This window comes from Microtus ochrogaster, chromosome 6, assembly GCF_000317375.1.
Source record: "Microtus ochrogaster isolate Prairie Vole_2 chromosome 6, MicOch1.0, whole genome shotgun sequence".
Taxonomy (NCBI): Eukaryota; Metazoa; Chordata; class Mammalia; order Rodentia; family Cricetidae; genus Microtus; species Microtus ochrogaster.
This window is the reverse complement of record NC_022013.1, coordinates 44394304-44414374: the sequence shown is the minus strand read 5'-3', so window position 1 is coordinate 44414374 and position 20071 is coordinate 44394304. Positions and strand designations below refer to the sequence as shown.

Sequence of the window (20071 nt, the reverse complement as noted above, 5' to 3'; positions counted from 1 at the left end):
CCGAAACAAGGTTAAGCATGTTTCCCTAAACTCCCAGGGTCCTGTTCAAATGATAACAGACTGACAAAGGAGGGTGGTTGAATGAGAACTTCTGAGGCCTTTTTATGTCTTAACACGATTGTTAACAATGCCATTTAGTGATAAAATAGCAATCACACAGCATCCTACTTCCTGGACTTGGCCAAGAAAAGAAACGGAAACAGCTCGCATCTATGGTGGAGGTTTTGATAAACCGAAATCCAGGAAACTGGAAATGGCTTAAGCCTGTCTGTTTCTAGAAGATCTGAGATCAAAAGCATTCAGATAGGCATCAGTTCTTCCTGGATCCATAAAAAGACAGAAGCCAATTAGCCCGGCGCTGGCTGCTGCACATTTATAGCACACTTCAGGAAAGTTCCATGTAATTAAGTGCTGGAAACATAAACTTCAAACGGGAAATTTTGTCGCGTGTTATGATGCTCAAAATCACCAGTGAGCTGTAAATGTTCAGAACGATCAGTGAGCCGCAGATAGCATAGCACTGGCTCCCTCATTGAAAGGAGGGAAAATGATTTGAACGATTGCTTCCAGGTAAACATTCCAACAGAACCCTCATTAATTCACTTGAAACATATCTAGAGGATGTGAGGACTGGGGCAAGATCAAAACGAAAGCACAGGCTGTTATATGGTGAGTATTTGATCATACACACACAGACACACACACACACATGCACACGCGCGCACACGCACTGGATGTGGCAGTGCCATGAAGAAAGCACACAAAACTCCAGCTTCCTCTGAGATGAGGCTGGCAAACTCTTTCTGAGAAGAGCCAGAGAGCAAATATTTAAAGTTCTGTAAGACTTAAAGCACTGCTAGTAACAAGTACTGTCTGTATTACAAAAGTAGCCACAGATAATACATGAACAAATGAGTATAGCTGCGCAATAAAACTTTATTTATATTGACAAGCAGTGGGCCAAGATTTGTGTGTCTCAATCAAACTCTGAACGAGCAAGCAGGAGGCTTGATTTGGTTTACAGATAAGTTTCTTGAGCCTTAATCTAGAGTGCTGTGGGCACACAGCAGGCAACATTCCCTGTGTCTTCTCAGCCTCAATATTATCCTCATTTTCTCATATGGAAATATTAATGAGAGACACAGCCATTTGCACAGGATCACACAGCTTCTAAGCTCAAGAGTCAGAATTCAAATCCAGGACAGCCTGAACCAACACATGCTTCTGTAATCGTCTCCATGTTTGCTGGATCCTAGAGTCAAACTTCATGTGGAAAGTAAGAAAACACACTTGAATATTTGGACATAGGAAGCAACTGTACAGGCAATTGAAGAGCCAGTCTCTGGAGCACCAGACCGCAAGTACAGAAAGGAAACTTTTGAATGATCAGAAAACGGTTCCATATGAAAGGACCATGTTTTTCCTTTGACCTCAGTGTCTTGACTAGTGTGTCTTAGGGACTCCACTGTGGAAGGAGGAATGGACTCACCAAAGATGCTTAAAGCTCATGGGTACATAAAAAGCAAGACATCTCAAACTAAGCCAGCTCATCTCTGTGATGTCATATGGGTGCATGATGACATAGGTGTCTACTTGTGTCCTAATCATCCTCCCTACCCCAAGTGTCTTCTTTCCTAGAATTTGTGCAGATGTTTTCATTCATTCATTTGCCCAAACAGTGATCTCAAGACTTTTTTTGTTTCTGTCTTTTGAGACAGGGTTTCTCTATAGCTTTGGCTCCTGTCCTGGAACTAGCTCTTGTAGACCAGGCTGGCCTCAAACTCCCAGAGATCCGCCTGCCTCTGCCTCCAGAGTGCTGGGATTAAAGGCATGCGCCACCACCGCCCGGCTCTCAAGACTTTTTTTAAGGCATGAGCCATGGTCATAATAGTGATGGAGCCAGAGCAACATAGCAGAGTCCTTTGAATACTTTTTACCTTGCTCCTTTGATAGAAACTATTTGGTGGGGCTCTGTTAAGACTGAAACCTGCAGATGGGGACACACAGTGACAAGGAGTGGCAACAGCTTGGAAGAAACAGGATGTTACATCTGTGTCACTTTTCAAGGAGTGACCCTAGACCAACTTCCCAGCAAAGGCTGCCTCACATGTTTCTGTGGCATGGAGATTAAGCGGTCAGAGGGTTTTCAGTAGAATCCATGGTGCCTGTTGGGCTAGTTTGACCTTTCCTGAGTGTCGAATGACCATGCAGCAACACAAAAGCAAGCAGCTTTTCTTTAGACAGTCACCTGCCTTCTTTGTTGTCTTTTCCTTTTTCTAAAGCCTAGGAGCAGAGTAGATACTGGCATCAAAAGTTACTTCTTAATGCTAAGATCCTGAGGCAGACACACTTCTTTAACATAAAGAAGAAACAGCCTGTCAAGGGTTGATATGGCACAAAGGTTTTAGAAACATGGCTGTCATTCCCCTCTCGGCTTGCTGTGAGGTCTCTGAATCTCCCACTGTTGAATTCAAATCACTGTCTGCTTTGACTGCAAATGTAACACGAAGATGTGCAGAGCCAAATGCCAATCACCCTAAAATAACTCCTGTGTGTGGCCTCCACCCGACTCTCAGGACACAATCACTCTCCTATTCAACCCAAGCAGTGGCAACGTCTTTGATTTCGAAATAATCACTATGTTGCCTTCCCTGCGGTCTCACCATGGAAATCTTCCTGGTTCTCAAATACGCCATGCTGCTGCACGCCTCCCCCCTTTTCATTGTTTCACTGTGGCAAATGTCTAACTGTATCATTATGCTAAGATGTCTCCACCTAACCTGCTAATGAATGGGCTTGGAGGTTTTTCTGCCTTTGGGTAACCAGAAGAAGCAATGCCACAAACACTCATCTCCTGCCGGGCATATCTCTGAGTTTCTCCTTGCAGTGGTTTTCCAGACTGTCTGTGCTGACTTATTACCACGTAGAAAAGTCCCAGGCATTCACACCATAACTAGCACTCAATACTCTGGGCAGTTTACACATCAGACTATCCACTCAGGCTGATGGGGGTTCTGTTGTGTTGTTGTTGCTTCAAGTTTTGTAGAGGGCACATATTTGAGACATTAGTGTGTCAAACACATGAGCTACTCTTTAACTCAGAAAGAGTCCAATATAGAAATCAACAGGAGAAACTGAATTCTAACTACGTAATCACCCCTGTGGGGTGTGTCCACACACAGGTGTGAATACGGATCAACAGGTGAAACGGTATTGTAACTGTGTAGTCACCCTCTGTGAGGTGTGTCCAAACACAGGTATGAAAATGGATCATCAGGTGAAACTGTATTGTAACTATGTAATCACACCCGTGGGGTGTGTCCAAACACAGGTGTGAATACGGATCAACACAAAAACGTAAACTCACTTCAGCAATTATGTAAGTTTTTGGTAATTTGCTTTTGTAAACTCAATGGTGTGATTCTCAGGTATGAACTCATGTGTGACATCATGTCTCATTTTCAAAATGCTGGGCATACCCATATAAAGAGCTAACAAAGAGCATTTTTAAATCCGGAAAACCCTCTGAGCTGCTCCTCCAACTCACCTTCCCATTCTAACTTGCATCACCCTTGATTTGTTCTTGAGCTTAATATAAATGTGGCCAAGCAGTGTCTGTCCCTTTGTGTAGGATGGTAGGTCGCCAGTTTTTTAACTGCCCTACGTAACGGGCTACAATCGAATATACCATGGCTAGTTCATATGCTCCCACTGGTGAACACTCAGTACATCTAATCTGTGGCTATTAAGAACAAAACTGTTACAAGTCTTTTGTGTGGCTGGTTTTTTTTTTTTTTTTTTTTTTTTTTTTTTTTTTTTTTTTTTGGTGTATACACTTAAGCATAAGACTGCCAGATCAGAGAGTGAGGCATCTGAACAACACGGCTTTTTGAAGGGGCTCTTCCAGCCATGAGATCACAATCTACCTGCTGCTTCAGAAGCTCGCCAAGTCTGGGCATGTCTAGGATTAGAGTTCATTATTTTTTGGGGAAACGGCAGTTGAGTCAGGGTTCGATGTGAAAAGAGACCGAATGTGCTGGCACCTGCTCTTACTGCCAGTGGCAAACCTTGGCTGGGGGCTGTTACCATGCACAATTTGACTTGCTCACTCCACTTTCTGTGTGGGGTTTGGAATGACTCCAGCCATCCCAGGACTCTGTCTGAGCAGAAGATGTCTCCCAGGGCAAGGGGGAACGAAGGAGAAGCACAAGGCTGGAAATGCCCAAGTGTTGTATGGCGTGTGCCTCTGAATGACAGCACTCCCCTTCCAGGGGAGGGGGAAGGAACACAAAAACTTGGGCAGCTATTAACAGTATGAAAGGGGGTGCCGGTGGCTGGGGCTGGTGACCCAGACAAGTCAAACCCAGAAAGAAGGGTATGCTTGGGTGCTGGGGCTGTGGAGCTGCCCGCATGGTGCACACAGCGGGGTCGGGGTTGCAGCTTTCAGGAATCTTCACCCATGTTGGAACTGGCCCTTTGAAAACAAAGCTGCTTTAGAGTTAGCTGTTCACCAAAGGAGCACTGCACTGCACGGCTGTTACCCTGGCCTGTCACAGGCTCCCTTTCTGGGGTGAGCACACCTGAGTATTGTAGTTTCCCCCTACGAGAAAGTCTGTCACAGTGCTGTTTTGTTTGACAGGTCATTCGAAGCTCTCCTGAGAAACATGTCTGCATCTTGTCCCACCCACAATTTCCGCTGACAAGGAAAGCTTGCCAGAGCCTCATCTGGAAGGAGCATTCTAGAAGTGTGTTCCCGATGATCAGAACTTGTCCTTTCACAGACAGCTTCCTTGGAAGGATCCAGCAAGGGAGCAACAGAGAACATCAGATACATCCGCTACTCAAAAAACGGCCAGTGTGAAGCTTTGTTGCATGGGGCAGATGATGTTCCTAACCATCCTCACGTTTATGGGGCACAGAAGCAGCTCATCACACATGAAGAAGGAAGAGCAAGAGCTTGAGAGATGGCTCAGAGGTTAAGAGCCCTGGCTGCTCTTCCAGAGGTCCTGACTTCAATTCCCAGCAACCACATGGTGGCTCACAACCATCTGTAATGAGATCTGGTGCCCTCTTCTGGGTGTATAGGCAGAACACTGTATACATAATAAATATATAAATAAATCTTTAAGAAAGGAAGACAGGAAGGAAAGAAGAAGGCTTTTCTCTCTGCTCTGCGAATGAACACTGTTACCAACCACACCTCTCCTCCTTTTTCTTTTTCCCAGGTCATCTTCCCCCTTGGGAAATCTCTCTTTTAGTTAAAACCCTACCTTGGCATCTGATTCACAGAGCACCCCTGTGACCATGTGCCAAGCACACGGTGCAGCCAAGACCAGATAACTGCATCTCAGCTGAAGGAACACAGAAGACTCCTCTGGCTAAACAACAAAAAATAGTCAGCTCATACGAAGTTAACTTTCTAAGATGCAACCCCCAGAGGTCAAGATGGAGAGGCCGCTTCAGAGAGCCACACTGATCCCTTCCGCACATCACACATCTGCATCACCTCTCCCCAGCCAGAGAAGCTGTGAAGAGCACAATTATTTACGCTCCCTCAGATCAGCAGATCGCACGAATCCCTCACAGGACCTTCAACCAAGCGCTCTTTTCAACTCCTCAAGATGTCTATTCCCTTCCGGGAGAACGGCATACTCTTCTGACCCCTTCCCCCGGACCCCTTGCATATCTTGATTCTCTTCTCAATCAGAGCCAAGCCTCAGTGGTCTTTAGTTCACCGCTTCCCCTTCGCATTCTATTCTTGTACAATAATATTTCACTTGAATGTGTGTTCCTTTACGTGACTTTAAACATTTAGTTGTGATTTATCAGGCAGCTATTGTCAGCCAAGTGTAATATGTCATCTTTCTACCTTTCCTGAGGCTCACCCCTGAGGAGGTATTGTATAAGCAAAAACGATGTTCCACAAATGCTTGAGAAAGAAACCTGGACGATATGACCGAGAGTGATGGCGGTGGGTAGGGAGGAGTCATCTGACAGGCAAGATCTGAGCAGAGACTAGCAAGCAAACATTGACACTCGGTCAGCACGCAAGAGGGGAAGAGGAGCGTGCCAAGAGAGGACTTCAGAGGAGACTTTAGCGAAGACTCCAGGAAGAGAAGGGCAGTGCCTCTCTTCCTCTTCTAAGAGCTGGCGGGGACTGCCTCCATCTATGTCCCAGCCACGGTTGCATCTTGGTTTTGACTCGAGGGAGGTGAACTTCAATTGGAGGCAAACACTGTGTGAAGCTCTTTCCTGTCCGAGAGCAGGGTGGAACCTGGGATCACTGTGTCCCTCAGTCAAACAGAGTGTTCCTGTGGTGAATTGTCTGCGACTTCCCTGAATAACTCATGCCCAAGGAAATGGCAGTAGGTGGGGTTTGGGGAAGGCAATCCAGATGCTGAGGAAAGAGTCCTCACAGATGAGATGAGTAGAGACAGCTCAATGGGGGAGTTTTACTAACAGTGGGACCCTGGGTCTGATTCCCAGAACAGGAGGCGTGCCTTTATTAACATAGATCTGGAAGGGAACAATGCAAGCTTCTTCAAGTGAAAAAGCTCCGTGGGATGCTGCCATGGGGTCGTCATACATTCCTTCTTTCTTTGTCCATGTATGTGTCTTTAATATGTGTGTGGCAGATGAGTATGTGAGGATTCACGTGAGGTGCATGTGGAGGGCAAATGGCAGAGGCGGGCGTTTTCCGTGATCTCCCTCCACACTACATTTTGAGGCAGGGTCTCTCATGGACTAGGCGGGGCCGGCTGGTCTACCAGTGAGATCCAGGGTTCTCTTGTCTCTGCACACACCCCACCCCAGCACTGGAGTTATGAGATATGCTGCCGAGCTTGGCTTTTAATGTGCATGTTGGCGATCTGCATGCAGATCCTCAGGCTTGTAAGGCAGGCACTGCACCGACTGAGCCATGGCCCGGCTCTCTGCCTTGCTGTTTTTGCTTGGTTTATTCTTGTTACCTGCTGCCTGACTGAACAGAACAATTAATGCTCAATCCAGTTTAATCGGACTCTGATAACAAGTTTAGTTTCCCGGGAAGAGGTATCTGCTAAGCTCTCCAGAGTTGGCTCATATCGGAAGACAATCCCCTCAAAAGGTGTGAAGACATTTCATCACAGTGTAAGGAACGGAGGGAGATTTACTATGGTGACTAGGGCTATTTTTGTCAATGTCTTTGGAATTCTAATTAGATTGTTAAAACTTTACAAATCATTACATGAGCTCCAGACTCAACACCTTCCTGCAAGCTAGGGTGCTTCTGCTACAGGAGCATCTCTGTGCCACAGGTAATGATGCATGGCTGAGAATATAGTTGCAGGGAAATTCCGCCAATAAAACCAGCTGGAAGAGACAGAACTCATTCATCTTCCTTCCTCTCCCAGGTCTGTGCCTGAGGGTATGATGTCTGCTGCAGAGCGTGCCAGCCCGGCCCTTTCCTTGCCAGCAGCTGCAAGGTGCTGGGTCCCAGACTGAAGCTCAAAGGCTTGTCCTGGCTACTTTTATTTCCCCTCTTAAATCTGCGAGGCAGATCAAAAATATTCAACAGTGGCAAGGAACTTGAAAACGGGATATTTTGAGAAGAGTAAGGAGACAAATGGCAGATATAACACCCGAGAACCGCATATCTTCGAGTGCTCTGATTTACAATATGGTCATTCACAGAAATACCTGAGGGGAAACAAATGGTTCGCTGTGAAGCCAGGCCGATTATAACTGTGCAGGTTATAACTGTGGGTGTTCTTTATCGTAAGATAATGGCTCTAAAGCCCTTGCACAGCAGAGGGCAAGGAGTGACATCACCCTCTGTCCTCTGCAAGATAACCTGAGTCCTTCAGGTGAAGATTCCAGCCCTTCACATTGCAGCTAAAGGAAGCTTACTCACCGTGATGGACGACGCCCTTCAACCCGTGGATAATAGGATCCAGTGCGGAATTGTCCCTCGGACTGACCTACATGTAAAGGAAACATGATTGGTTAAATCTGTCCTGGCATCAGCTACAACGGCCTCAGTTTCATCTTCTAAAGAGAAGCAGGAAATGGATGCATTCAGGTCTCACATATACCACGGTGCTCACCAAATGCCGGAGATTTACAACACGGTAAAATTAAGTGAGGAAAGTACAAATCACAACAAACAAACTTCTCAGAATACATTATAACAGGAGAGACACACCACCTCAGTAGCAAAGCCTTAAAAAGTTAGTGCTCCCGGTCGGTTGAACAAGTGTCACCGAAAGTTATCAGAGAACAATCCATCATGGGCCCAGCAATCACTGCCCCCTGCTGATTGCGTTTTCCCTGCTCCTTAGAAAATGGTCCAGTTCCCTGTCAGCTCCTTCTCCTCTGCAAAGACCCCAGTTCTCTGGGAAAACCCCTGTTCTCTGTGGGCATTCGTAAGAACCATCAAAGCAGGATGGTAGAAAGATAATGTGTCTGCCTTCATCTTCCTTCTAGAATCGATGCTACTCCAGACCGAGCCTCATGGTCCATGGGCCCCACTGGTTCGTTTCTTCAAGTTTTAGATACTGCTTAGTATATTAATGCCTTTTGTAGATGAAAATATCCCCAGTATGCTAGAGTTAGAATTTTAGCTATTTTCTCTTAAATATGTACAAGGAACGATTTAATGAAGCAGAACCATGTCTGAAGTGTGCTTTTAAAACAATCCAGGAGTGGGTACCAACTGGAGAGTGGGGAGATGGAAGACTGACCTTGAATCAATCATTTAGGACTTGAATGGTAGGTATAGGATGCGTCATGATACACCCTTTGTACTCCTATGTATTTCCTTTTTCTCTCCTAAAAATAAGGAGCTTTTCAAAATCCATTATCTGCGGTTAGCATAGTTCCTGCATTTTTCCCCTTCAGGGACTGCATTTCCTATTAATCCACTTCTCACATAATGAAGTTGAGATATTGATGAACCTTTCAATGTGCAGCAAGACCCAATTTGCTGTTTCAAGTTAACGCAGAGGAATCCAGAGCCAGCTCTATGCTGAGTTTCTCAGGACTACAAAGGATACACACCACTTCCAGCTTAGGCAGATGCCCCCATCGCTGTTGAGCTGCTGTTTCTGTCTTGCTCTCTTGGAGACAAATCCACACTTCACACATTTCCTTCCCTTTTGGCTCCAGCATCTCTAGGACACTGCAGTGGCTCAAAACGGTAAACTGGGACACCTCTGCCCCGCTAAGGGAACATGTGATCATTCCCAAGACATTTCTGATTTGTCACAACTACAGTGGGTGGAGGGGAGTGGTACGGGATTCTAGAGAGCCCCTGACATCTATCTGGGAAAGACTAGGATGCTGTTAGATATCAGTGATGCTCACAATTATACCGTACAATGAAGCATTACCAGATGTTAGAGGCCAGCGGTGTGCTGAAGGGCTCCAAGTCTAGAGCCCCACATTCTACCCCACCTTCAGAACACAGGGGCCATGATGCAGGATGATCTTTATAGACTAGTAATGTAACATAATGAGAAAGTCACCTCTACACTGTTAACAATACAGAGGAAGGAAGGGAGGGAGGAAAAAAGAGAGGAAGGAAGGAAAGACGGACAGTGTTTAGGGACTCACAGTGCTAGAACACACAGGTAAAATCCTAAAAGTTGCTGTGACTGAGCCCATGTCAGAAAGGGAGCCCAGACCAGGTGAGGCAGTGATTAAAGTAGAAAACATTCTTAAAAAGCCAACATATGGCAAATATCCATGAGATATACCAAATCTAAATTATATTTGAAGAAATAATGTATTTCCATCACATCAAGTAACTGATCAAAAATTTAAAATATGGCCCCCCCAAAAGAATCACAATTCAAGACTACACACAGGCGAAGAGAATCTCACCAGTGAGTGTGTCACATTTCAAGAGCCCAGAACAGAGTAAGAGCCTGGAAGAAGAGACTTGTCTGGAGGCCGGAAGTAGAAGGGTGTTGTGGGTGAGTGCCCTCTACCTGTAGGTTTAAGGTTTTGTCTTTTATGGGAAGGTGGTGGAACCTTTAGGAGTGATGGACTAGTTGGGAGGTTCTTAGTCATTGGGGACCATCCCTGGAGGCTTGCTGAGTGATGAGGTTAGCAGTACTACACATTCCATATGTAATGGCCAAAGTGTGGGGGCGGGGCAATCAATCATGGACTGGAACACACGACATGAATCAAAATCAATCTTTCTTAAGCCAGCTATCTCTTGTATTTTGTTATGCGGCAAGAGGTTAACACGGGGGAGTGGAAATGTTCACGTGAGTCTAATTATCTCAACTCTCGAAGTCTGTGGAGAGAGACGGTAAGATGGCCACAGACCCCTCCCCTCCTTGCCACATACTCCTCCGGAGCTGGGGTTTGCCAGAGCTTCATCTGGTGAATGTGGCAAAGGCAGATGCTCTTTCAGCACTGGGACCATAAGCCACCATGTGGAGAACCCCAAACTTGCCTATCACAGACTCAAATGAAGCAAGAGGGAACATGGGCAATTCCAGCTGAAGGCCTTCTAGTTCGCCAGCTACCAAGGGGTGAGCAAGTCCACGCGAAGCCATGTGGCCACTGCTCAACATCTATAACCCACGCAGAGCTGGAGCTCCTCCAAGCAAAGCCGGCGGGCCAATGCACAGAATGTCCGAATAATCGGATGGTTGTGATTGCAACCAACCGGGCTCATCTTTCTTTCAACAGAGCCAACTGCACATAAGGGAGCTTCTGTGACTGCGCAGGGGCTGAAATGGGAGAAATGGCTCTGACAATTTTCTCTGCCATTGCATGTTGCTTATGTTGTATGCTGTGTCCTACAGTTTTCCAAACGGGACTCCTTACCAGACCAATTCAGCTGCCTCGACCCTTCAAAATTAGGCCACCCTCCTGCTGCCTATGATGGCAACGTTCTAGAAACAGTAGGCGAAGTTTCACTGTTTGTATTTCCTTTTCCTATTGTCAACTATGGTCTGAACAGATTAGACGGGAAAGTCCTATCAGGGTGGGGTGATGGTGCCTGTCTCTAACCCCAGCACTAAGAAACGGAGGCAAGAGGCTCAGTTTAAGTTATCCTCAGCTACAAAGGGAGTCCAAAGAAAGCCTGGGATATAAGACTCTGTCTCAAAAAGCAAGTAAGCAAGGAGGAGAGGAACCCCAAAGGAGAGATACATAATTCCCATGTTTGAAAGTGAACACTGTTCTGGGATGGAATCTTCTGATGTCTAGCCTGTACGTGAGCCCACTGCCCTGTGTGCCCACATAGGATCAGTTTCCTTCTTGTTGGTCCCTTAGTTCTCTCCTCTTAGCTTTCAGATCAGATGCCCTGTAGTCATTATTGCTTATGTTCAAGGAGCCCTTCTCTTACTCACCAGTGACCCCAAATGCCAGCAACTTTATTATAGTACATTGCTAAAATTATTCTATTATTTTTGTTTGCTTGTTCATTTTGCAATAAGGTCTCATGTAGCCCATGCTTGCCTTGAACTTGCGATATGGCTAAGGATGACTTTGAACTCCTGACCCTCCTGCCTTTACTCCCCAAGTGAAGAGATGACAGGCATGAATGTCCATGTTTACTTTCTAATTAGATATTATTGTTAATTTCTTACTGTGTATACTAATTAATAATTAATTAATCTGCCCGTTGAACTTTACTGTAGGTTTGCATGGGTATAAAAAAAATATCATTGTGTTAGGTCTGGTATGACCTTCAGGCTGCAGCATTTGCTTGGAATGCTGCCCTTGTAGCTAAGGGGGATTACTGTACCATGATGCTCCATCCCGAGATGAGGAGGGATGTCTTACAGTCAGGGGCCCCTCGGTGCATTTAGTCCTGTCTGATGGTGTGAAGGCTCAGAGGAGGTGCTCCTAATCCTCCGTGACTGACACCCACTGATAACATACAAGTGGGAAATAACCAGGCAAACTAATCCAGGCTCCATTTCTGTTTACTTCTGATTACAGCACCTCCGAGTTCACCACTCAGACCTGGTCTCGTCTGGCAGCTCAAAGGCCTGCCCCTGGATTCAGAGAAACCCACGATCGCAAGTCTCTACACGGCCTCTTCAGTTGCCGCTGAGAAGACAAGAGAGGAAAAGGCGAAGGAAATGGAGCTGTTGGTTAGTCAAAGAAACTGCCTAATAATACCGAGCTCATTCTCCAGTCCATGGGCGGGGGATACAAACCGCATGCTAATAAGTGGATTTGTTCCAGGAAGGCAAAGCCCTCACTGAAATAATCCCTTCCACTGACTGTTTCAATCAGTTTGCCACTTAAACAAAATTGTGGATATCAGCTGAGCAACGTGGGCAGCTTTTTTAACACGATGGCAGTGAACAAGGCTGTTTTAGCAACCCGTGTTTACATTCTGGTTCCCGTTCCAGCTAGAAGGAGGCCAAGTGAGAGAGAGGGTGAGAAAACGGGGCTCTGAATCAGGTGTGAACCCTCACAGCTTCTGTGTCCACATCCTTACAACAGGGACCAGAAGCAGAAAGGGCAGAGCCTTAGGTTCAGCATAGACAGTGTCTGCCTGGGACGGGTCCTACTGAACAACAATCCATCCGAAGCTCTCTCATTTCAATGAACACCCAACAGCATAGGTCCTACCCCAAGCATCTCTGTTTGTCAGTAAAACCACTTCGAGTTAAATTTCAAAAGACCCACGTTTTGCTAGACATCTACTCAATTTTTTAATATGCCGCTCCTTTTAGAGCCACACGAGGAGGTTTCCTGGCTCTTGAAACTTGCTTCCTTCCACTTTAAGATCAAAGAAATTGCATGGTAACACAGAGAAGCCAGAACTTTCACAAAGGAGTTTAAAAATGATGGGGGGGGATGCTCCCCCCCCCCATGCACACACACAGTTTGCGCTTCAACTGAAAACCATAGCTCCTGGCACTTCCAATTCTGAGCAGCTTTGTAGCCATAGTCATCTTTAAATGGATGACACACAAACAGGACAGAGGGTTCTGAGTCAACGCCTTCCAGTTGCCTTTAGATACAACTCCAATTCATGGAGACATCGCCAATACAGGAAGCTGACACGGATGGACTTTGGGACAGAGATTAACTTCAGGCACGAGCTACTGAAATCTAAGCCACCAAATTTCCTTTGCACGTGGTCACTTACCACTTAGGTTTGTACGACCATCCAATTAGCAGCCCCAGGCTCCCAGTGGTCTGTCCATCTATATGCTTATCATCTAGGCACTCCAGAATGGGCTGTGCCTATCCCCATCTTGGAGCAAAATAAAACAGACGTCGAGCCTTCCCAGCAGAACATGTGTGCCGCATTCAAAGAGGCTCCTATTGCCTTTTCCGAACCCTGTGCCATTTGGCCCTTGTCTCAGATTCTAATAATTGTCAATCTATCAGGTCCGGGCCATCTGGTAGATAGGATGGCCAAGACAACTTCCTTGCCCCAAATCCGACATCGGCAGCTGCTACTTTCCTACCACAAACCTCCTATCCAGCAACAACCACCCTCCTGGGAAAAAAGATTACGTTTGCAGAGGGCAGAGCTATCCCATGAAGCAGAGCTGTGGGGTGGGGGTGGGGGGGTGGGAGAGTGTCAAACAGTGGAGATTCTGTTCAGCCTTCCTGAACTGCAGTAACGATCCAACCAGCCTGAGGGCTAGCAGGTAACTGTGCATTCAGAGGCTAACACACCTGGTCAGAAAGAGGACAAGCGCTTCCCATGAGGTCCAATTTCACATCAGTCTCCTTCCCTTCAGTTTCCCTCACCTAAGAGCCACACAGCAAGGAGACTGCAGTTTCTTTCCTTCTTGCTGGTAGGAGCTTCCTGCTACCAACTGGTTTCACCTTGGCCTCTTCCCCAAGACTGCATTTCACAGAGTCCTTACCTGCAGCTAAGAGTGACTATTTTCTGCTATTAACATTAAACTCTTGTGTGTGTGTTCTTATTTGTTTGTTTTTGTTTTGCAAACCAGATACAAGCCAGGGTCTACTAGAAGAGGGAACCCCAACTAGGAAATGTCTCTATCAGAGACAAATTTGTAGGGGTATTTTCTTGATTAATGATTGATATGGGAGGGTCTAGTCCCTGGGGTGCTGCCACCCCTGGGGGAGGTAGTCTTGGATTGTTTACACAAGCAAGCTGAGCAAGCCAAGAAACAGAGGTCCTCCAAGGCTTTGGCTATTGTTCTTGCCTCAGCTTTCCTCAGTGATGGTCTGTGACTGGTCAAATAAACCCTTTCCTCCCCAAGTTGCTTTGGTGACGGTCTGTATGGCAGTACAACCAAAGAAAATTAACAAGGATAGATAGTAGGCAGCAAGTTCTGGCAAGCCTTCCATCTCTGCCCTCCAGTGCCCGGCTTATGGGTGTGCGTGGCTTTCCGTGAATTTTTATGTGGGTGCCGGGGGTCTGAACTCAGGCTCTGACTATAAAGCAAGCTATCTTACCCACGGAGCGATCTTCCCAGTCCCTGTAAATTAGGCAATGTGCCTACGCCCACTAACTCAATCCCCGCTAAGCGGCACTCCAACCACCCTTCCTTTCCCCAGTCTCTTATTGGGACTCTAACGTCTCAGCAATGGATGATCAGGTGTCTTTCTTTCCTCCTGTCATCTCAACACCATCTTCTCCGCTGGCTGTCACTGCTGTTAACAGGATCATGAAGTGTGGGATCAGAGGGGCTGAAGTGTTTAGCACCCCACCTCACAAGGAAATCATGGAGGAAAATGGGGACAAGGTTCAGAAACAGGCAAGGCACAGGCATGGGGACGGGGGAGTGGTGTACAGCAAGGCTGTAGGACCTTTCTTAAAAGGCACACTACAGTCTCCAAGAGAATCTAAGAGTAGCTTCCTGCTCCTAAGGTCAAGGGCTGGGGAGGTAGCTCAACGGGTAAGAGCGCTCACTTATGAAGATAAAGACCTAAGTTCAGGTCCAGGGACGCATGTAACAAAAGCGAGGCATAGCTGTGTGGGCCTAACCCCAGTACGGTGGTGGATAGGGACAGGAGGATCAGTGGGGCTTGCAGGCTAGCAGCTTAGCTTCAGGCTCTGTGAGAGACCCTGCTTTGAGGGAATAAGGCGGAGAACAAAAGAGCTGAACATCCACACAGCCATGTGAATCCTCATACAGGTATGAATACAACAAACATGTCTGCATACAACGCACACTCCAGTATTACCCTTTCAGCCTAACCTAACAGCTTCTATGCAAAGTGTCACCACAGCCGCAGGGAACAGAGCGCCCTCATCTGAGGGGAAGGATCTAGCCCTTGGTTATCATCCCGCCTCCAGCACTTGACAGACAGATCTAGAGGACTAGCTGCCAAGCAGATGAAAAGTCTCTATGCCGCAGCTCTCGGTAAGGATTGGCATGAAAAGAGACGAGCGCCAACAGGGTACAAACGCCTGTCTGCCTGGCAGAGCTCAGGCCCTGACATGACTTAGTTACTGTTAGCTAATATTCTTGGGGGTTACTAGTTAATTCAGGAGGCAGTCATCTCCACCAAAAGCCACCAATCTGCCCAATTAGACTGTGCCAAGACAGTCTTGCTTTCTGTCCACATAGGTCGTGTCCCACATTCATGGGTATCAGGGTCTTGAGTGTGGTGGTCAAGTCCATTTCTTTGGCTTTCAGTTCACCTCAAGGCTATAAGCAAAGCCACGAAAGAGGAGGAGGCTGAGGGCAGGGTAGGCAGTTGGCAAACAGCACCAGCACAGGGTCACGTGGGCTTTTGTCCCATGTGGCCCTTTCAATGTGTCTCCCACCAGCCGATGATACGGTTCCAAAACTGCCTGTCCCATCCAAGCTAGCCTTTTCCAAAGAGAGTAGGCTCTTGGAATAGAGCGCACATACAAAATCCCAAACCCATAAAGCTCAACCTAGAGTCTTAAGCTGCAATGTTCACTGTCTCACAGTGATACTGTTGTGACCTTTGGATTAAAAAGGAGAGGGAAATGTGTGTGATCTGCGGGAGCCTGGGGCGGAAGAGCAGCGTGTTTCAACCTCTACAGCTGGCCAGATGTTTCTCTCTGTTCTGTGTGCCACGCTGAACAGTCCCTACTCTCCCTTGGTAATGCTCCCGCCATGGACCAGAAACCTGAACAACCGCAAAAGCTTAGGAGAGAAAGCCGGGCCAGCCGTTTCCCAGCACAGAGAGACTTCAACAAGAAACACATTCGATGTGAACTCTCACCTCTGCTTTTTCATTCCCTCCGAGCAAAAAGCTGCTCCAGGCACTCGATTCACAAAAGACAGAGAGGATCCAGAAAGGGCTGTGTAGGGACCGATGTAAATCCCTGCCATGTATGCAGCAAGAGAAACACAAGAAACAAGACGTACCGGATCAAAAGGTTGCCAGACAGATCCCCGTGGCAGCAGAAAATCCTTTTCTAGCAGCAGAGAATGCCACTGCTTCTATTAGGAAGTCAGGAAGAATAGGTAAACAGCTGAGAGGTGGCGTGTGTAAAATATTTCAGTGGGGCCTCGGGGGTAGCTTACTGGGACAGCATTTGCCCTTAATTCCTTGAGTGTGATGCCTTCATCACTGGTTGGGAAAAAAAAGGTAAGCAACTGAAATATTAAAATGACATGACTTGGGGCGGTGAATCATGGCCTGAAGGCTGCATGAAACCCAGGATAGCTATGAATGTGGCCTGATACAAAATTGCCAAATAAAATCTTATAGATTTTTGTTGGTGTTTTAAAAATGCTGTGGTGTACATATGGCGTTTGCCGGTTCTGTGGCGGTGTGCACACCTTTTGTGTGCACGTAAGAGGATGTAGGACATTGGGTGACTTCCTGCAGCCTCTCTTGTTCTCTGCCCTTTCATGGTCTCTCGCTGAACCTGGGATTTGACATTTTTCAGTAAGGCCAGTGTTCAGAAAGTCCCGGAGATCCTCCTGTCTCCAGTTTCCACAGTGCTCAGGTTCCAGGCAAGCAAACCACGTCTGCCTTTTTATGAGGCTACGGGGTGTTATAATTCTGGTTCTCCAAGCCCCCTATCCACTGGGCCATCTCTCTGGTCTCATGATTTAAAACAACAAAACAAAAGAAAAGCCTGCTGTGGGAGTTGGAATGTAACTGGCCCCCATGAGCACATAGGGAGTAGCATGATTAGTAGGTGTGACCTTACTAGAGGAAGTGTGTCACTGTGGGGGCTGACTTTGAGGTCTCCTACACCCAAGCTACACCCAAGGTGACACAGATCCCTTCTGCTGCCTGAGATCAACATGCAGTTCCTTCTCCAGCACCAGGTCTGCCTGCACGCCACCAAGTCCCACCATAATGGTAATGGACTAAACTTCTGAACTGTAAGCCAGCTCAACGAAACATCTGTCTTTATAAGAGTTGCCGTGATCATGGCGTCTCTTCACAGCAACAGAGATCTTGACCAAGACACCTGTGCAAAGTTCTCAAATATGAATTTTGTAGATGCCAATGCTGTATCACAACGTCAAAAGACTGGCTTGTACCTGTAGCAATATGACGAGGTGACAAGTAAGTGACCAGTGCTATTAATATAATTACATGTACCCAGCTCTTTAACATCATTCTGTACTGAAGAGCCATGGAAGGCTGGGATAGGATGATTCTAGAAGGCCTCCCAGAATGCTTATCCCAAGTACCCTGGGCCTTAGAGTGACTTACACTGATACAGCAGCATGAAGCAAAGCAATGTGGCCACTTCTCTGCTGTGATTATAAAAGAACCTAACCTTAAGTATGTATGTATGTATGTATACAGTGTTCTGTCTGCATGTATGCCTACAGGCCAGAAGAGGGCGACAAATCTCCTTACAGATGTCTGTGAGTCACCATGTGGTTGCTGGGAATTGAACTCAGGACCTCTGGAAGAACAGCCAGTGCTCCCAACCACTGAGCCATCTCTCCAGCCCCTAACAAACAATCTTCATCTCGATGGCCAGCATCAGATCTTTCTTAATAGTCTTGTTGGAGAAACCACTACCACAAGGAATTGCAGGTAACCTTTGGCCACTGGTTAGGAGAGAAGTAAGTTCTCCTGAAGGTGCGACCTTGACCAACAACCTGAGCAAGCCTGGAAGTGGACCATTTTTAAAGTGAAGTTCCAGGTGAGCCCCAGCCATGGCTGTCAACGGGACCCAGAAAACCCAGAACATTGACAATGATTGTGTGCTGTGTTTAAGCTGGTAGACTCACGATGTGTTACACTGAGACAGACAACCATATGCCACAACTTGAGTGCTAACCAGGATGTGACAGCGAATGGATGATGACAGTGCTGACAATCCAGTTCTGTCTCGGAGGGCATAAGTGGGCTCTTTTTCTCACCCTGTCATCTTCCTTACACTGTGACTCCCACTGGCTAAAAGGGGCTTGGTAGTTTCCGTCCTCTGGCTTAGCTTTTGCTCCTGTGCAGACCTCAGCTGCTGGCACTGGGGTAGAGCAATGCAGTTGTTATACCTCAGGTTCAGGTTGGAGAAACGGGGCAGCCATAATGAAAAGGGTCACCAGGCAGAACAATTAAGCATCAATAATCAATTCTGAGACGAAGACATTTCAGTAGCTTTTATGTTTAGCCAAACATAGGAAAGCCACGGGTTGCAGCATGGAATTTGAGGCCATCATCACGAAAGGTGTCCCGGGGCATAGCACAGGGCACGGAGCAGCAGCAGGAACAGCTGCTCAGAATCCCGGCAACCAAGCGGAGCTCATTATGTACCGCAGAGCTCTTTCGCAGAGGGTATTTCTACTCCGGCTGCCTTTCGGGACTGAATGATAGCGCCATTAATGGAGTCTCCGAAGATGGATTAAGTATCAATTCACTCTCCTCAGCAATACCTCATAGGCCACCCCCTATTTTGCACACTTCTCCCACACGAAGGGCTTGCTGCCCGCCACTATAAGAGAGACACAAGCTCCCTGCCGCTGTCTTTCGAAATAAACCTGTTCACACATCTAGACAGTGCACTTCATTCACACACGGCGACAACAGCATCAGGACCACCAATAAATCTGTCGCGGTACCTGATGCAAGGGCATCAGCTGAGCAGTGCCTTGGACATTACAATTAGATCATCTATGTGGGTAAACAGAGCTAAACCCACTAATTAGACCAATTCCTGTCTCACAAGTGGTCCAGTGAATGAGTCTAGAGCCAACTTGGAGAGGACTCAGAGGAATGCGAACTCAGCTTTGCACTTAAAAGGTACCTGAGTTCAGCAGAGGGTAAAATTAAACTGCAACAAGGAAAGACAAAATCTTTCCCAGCAGGCTCTGATTGATAGATCATGCCATTTGTAACAACGAAACGGAAAACCAGAAAGTTTGTTCCCGCTATCACTGCCTCGCTGGGGCAACTCTCTCTCCACGGAGAAAATAATAAGAGTTTCTCCACAGAGCATAAAGTCACTCGCTCAGGCACTGGGACTCCAGTGTTCTAGATTTAGCGTTACTTCCATTGGTTGGGGAGGGAGGGACTGCTCCACGGGGAAGAGAGAATCCCATAACATTTATAGAACTATCATTGACAAGAGTCTAAGAAGCAGAAACGATTTAGGACAAACGCAGATGGATCTCCTTAGCTCAAGGCAACAAGGCCATTATAACAGCTGGTTGGGTATGTTAGTGGGTAGGTGCAAAGACTTTTTAAATTAATTAATTTTATATATGTTTGTGTTGGAAATGTGTTCATGCATGCCAGGAGCTGACATCAAGTGTCTTTCCCAATTGCTATTTGTCCTGATTTTGAGATAAGATCTCTTAACTAAGCCTAGTGCTTCCTACTGGCTAGACTGGATGGACTGGCTGGCAAGTCCCATTCTGGCTCTGCCTTCCAGTACTGGGGCTATAGTACACCACCATCACGCCTGGACGCTGACACGGCTGCTGTGCCCCATCACGCCTGAATGCTGGCATGGGTGTTAACCGATTTGAACTCCTTAAGCTTGCACTTTACTGAATGATCTTCTGTGCCCAAGTGCAGAAATTTTGAAACTAGGTTGGAAGATGCAGATTTGAAATCTGGGTACGCTCTTCAACTTCTCTCTTCTTCTTCTTCTTCTTCTTCTTCTTCTTCTTCTTCTTCTTCTTCTTCTTCTTCTTCTTCTTCTTCTTCTTCTTCTTCTTCTTCTTCTTCT

The 20071-nt window shown here is 46.7% G+C and overlaps 1 protein-coding gene across 2 annotated transcripts in view; it reads right to left on the bottom strand.

Annotated features, from left to right (window-relative positions):
• The window catches only part of Ptprg (protein tyrosine phosphatase, receptor type G), a 685269-nt gene that overhangs the window by 137602 nt on the left and 527596 nt on the right, over nt 1-20071 (bottom strand). For both annotated transcript variants that reach the window (XM_013346852.2, XM_026779901.1), the window contains exon 6: nt 7892-7958. In XM_013346852.2, coding sequence (XP_013202306.2) covers nt 7892-7958 — 67 coding nt within the window. The remainder of the gene's footprint in view (nt 1-7891; nt 7959-20071) is intronic.